General features: G+C 32.6%; 1 protein-coding gene across 1 annotated transcript; it reads right to left on the reverse strand.

Annotated features, from left to right (window-relative positions):
• Positions 1-764: 764 nt before the first annotated feature.
• LOC141704192 (zinc finger protein GAI-ASSOCIATED FACTOR 1-like) lies at positions 765-2,654 on the reverse strand. The gene is made up of 2 exons (XM_074507494.1): positions 2,523-2,654; positions 765-1,070 (listed from the first exon to the last, which is right to left on the reverse strand). Exons 1-2 carry the CDS (start codon positions 2,652-2,654, stop codon positions 765-767), a joined length of 438 nt encoding a protein of 145 aa, XP_074363595.1.
• Between the last annotated feature and the right edge of the window lie 200 nt (positions 2,655-2,854).

A 2,854-nucleotide genomic window follows, 5' to 3' on the forward strand; every position in this document is an offset into this window, starting at 1 on the left:
GAAGAAAAGAAATGGAGTCTAAGATAAAAGGAATAATAATAGGAAAATATTTGGTGCATAAAATTGTATACAAAATTGTGTACAAAATGATATGTGTTTGGTTTTAACTCGAATGGCACATGTATTCACATCAACAGCCCCAATTAAAATATCACAAATCAATTGTCATATCATTTTGTGCAAATTTTTGTTCACAATTTTGTGCAAGTAACACTACTCACAATAATATCGAGAATATAATAACCTCGCTAAGATAATAATTTTTTGCATGGCTTATTTCAACTCATAAGAAATAAAAATAAGGGCTTATTTCAACTCATAGGAAATAAAAATAAAATCGCTAAAGGAAATCTTTTTTGGTCCCAAATAGCCTGCCATTTTGGTAAGGCTAAATTCGACCGCTAGCAGTGGAATTTAGGAGCGCTAAAAAATTCAGTTGGCGGGAAAATTCCCACCATTTTTTGATGGAGTCAAATTCAACCGCACAAAAAATCCGGTCGCATTTATTATTAAATTCAAGCGCCGGCGGTTATATTTAGCGTTGCCCGAGGAAACAAGCGAAATCGGTCGAATTTAGGTCGGTTGAATTTATGGAGTTGAATTTAGGCTTACTTTCTTGTAGTGTATTTTAAGAGAATTTTTCAAACTCTTTTCGTATTCAATTTCCAAACACATATTATATTGAGAAAGAGATTCAATAAAAATAATTCTAGATCAATTCACACATCTAGAGCACAACTAAAAGATAAACCAAATATACTCAATCACTTGGAGAATGTAGTTCCACATTCACAAATATACTCCTTTGTAGCACAGATCTTATTATGAGCCTTCCAGTCACCGTGCACAGCAAACTTCTTCTTACATTTATCACAGCCGAATTTTTTTTTGCCACTATGTTTTCCAGAGAAATGCTTCTTGATAGCAGTCAGATCTTCTAGTGCTCTTGAGGGATCATGATGAAGACAACCAACTTTAGGGAAAATGTAAACCCTTTTCTTGAATTCATCGTTTGTCTTTTGCTTCAGCTTCCCAGGCCAATTATGTCCTCTTCTGTGGAGCTGCAAGTTCTGCTCCCTTTGAAAAACTCTATTACACACCTCACACCAAAATCAATTTGTTGCCATTAGACTATGCGGGGAAAGTGCTACAAACTCTGCATCAGGACCTGTCATTTACATATATACACATATCCCAAACCATCAAATGAACAAATTAAACAATCGAAAAACAATTCAAAAATCATATATGTCTAACTCATCCCCTTGAAATTTCCAGGTAACGGTAAAAGAAAAAAAATATATAAACTGACAGTTAATACATACACACACATGCACCCACAATATATAGAGCAGATCTTACTTGGATTTCCCCAAAGATATCTCCCTCTTCTTTTAGATGTAGCTGATGGAGAAGAAGCCATGGCAGGACTAGATTTTATGGAAACTCAAATTGATTTTTATTATTTTACTAGAAAAACATACAAAAGCTCAAATATGTAGGTACTATATATGTAACACATATCTCAATACATACTCTCATATTGATAACAATTTTTCAACCATGAAACCCCCATATTAGATAATTATTTCTTATATATTTGTTTTGCAAATTATTGAAGGTTGGAGGTACACATGAATTTACAAACCATTTCTTTTATAAGTAAATATATTTAGAAAATATCTCAAAAAAGTCACATGTAATGAAAATTTAGGTGCAAGGAAGCGATAAAGAGGAAGGTAGTGTGGATGTTGGACATTACACTTACCTTTTGGCCATATATGCATGGTGAGGGACTGGTCTCCTTGTCTTTCTATATTGTATTTTTTTATTTCATGACATTTATTTTATAAGTAGATTATATATATATATCATGATAACTCCAACTAAAAGAAACAGGCTAAACGCCAAATCCGTCATTATAGATTAAAATCATGAGTCCAGTAACACATGTCCTTATACGTCAATTAAATCCAACTGAATTATCGATCAATAATTCGGTCATTTTATATCCTTAACAATTGAATATTACAAGAAAAATGTCTATGAGCTCCTGAATTGGTTGATATCGTGTCAACATTTTTTTAGTGTTAAACTCAAAAACAACCAACTTATACCTACTGTTCATAAGGAGACGGTCATTTTTTGTATGAATCCACTCGATATGTTATTAATTCGGTCGGTTTTTCATGCCCACAAATGATTAATTTTGGCTCTAGAATAACTTTTTTGGGTTCTACAATTGACATTCCTCCTACGCAGACACGTACAATATCAACTCCAAACACACCACAATTATAACCAACTAACATTAATGTCAACAACAACCAAAAATAATAAAAACGATATACATTAACCAACCAATTGTTAAAGTAACTACATTTGCTTATTGTACTCCACTAAGCAAGCAATCAAATTAATAGATAAATGTTCGAAGCACACATACAACTAAATGTATACATGAAAATTCAAATAATAGCCCAAAGCATTGTTAAACCAAAAACTAAATAAAATTGAATAACGCTCTTCGCACCACTGTTTCTTTTCGCGCCACTCTCCTCGTCCTCGCAAAGCTCGGCATCCTCTTCATCTCCGTCCTCATTGCCGCTGATGGTGGTGTCATCCATAATCGACATCCATGATGGTGGTGTCATCCATATTTAAAGCTCCAAGCGATTTTTTTTGGTGGGATAATAAATTGAAAGAATGATAAAAAGTAAGATATCAATAATATTTATGTCGGTTCAACTAAGTACTAAAAATATCTTATTTTTTAAGTGATCTTTTCAAAAAAAAATAAAAATTGGGCCCCTAAATTTTATTTTATGCCTATATTTTTTAATATTTTTCTTTT

This window comes from Apium graveolens, unplaced genomic scaffold, assembly GCF_009905375.1.
Source record: "Apium graveolens cultivar Ventura unplaced genomic scaffold, ASM990537v1 ctg7544, whole genome shotgun sequence".
In the NCBI taxonomy this organism is placed as follows: Eukaryota; Viridiplantae; Streptophyta; class Magnoliopsida; order Apiales; family Apiaceae; genus Apium; species Apium graveolens.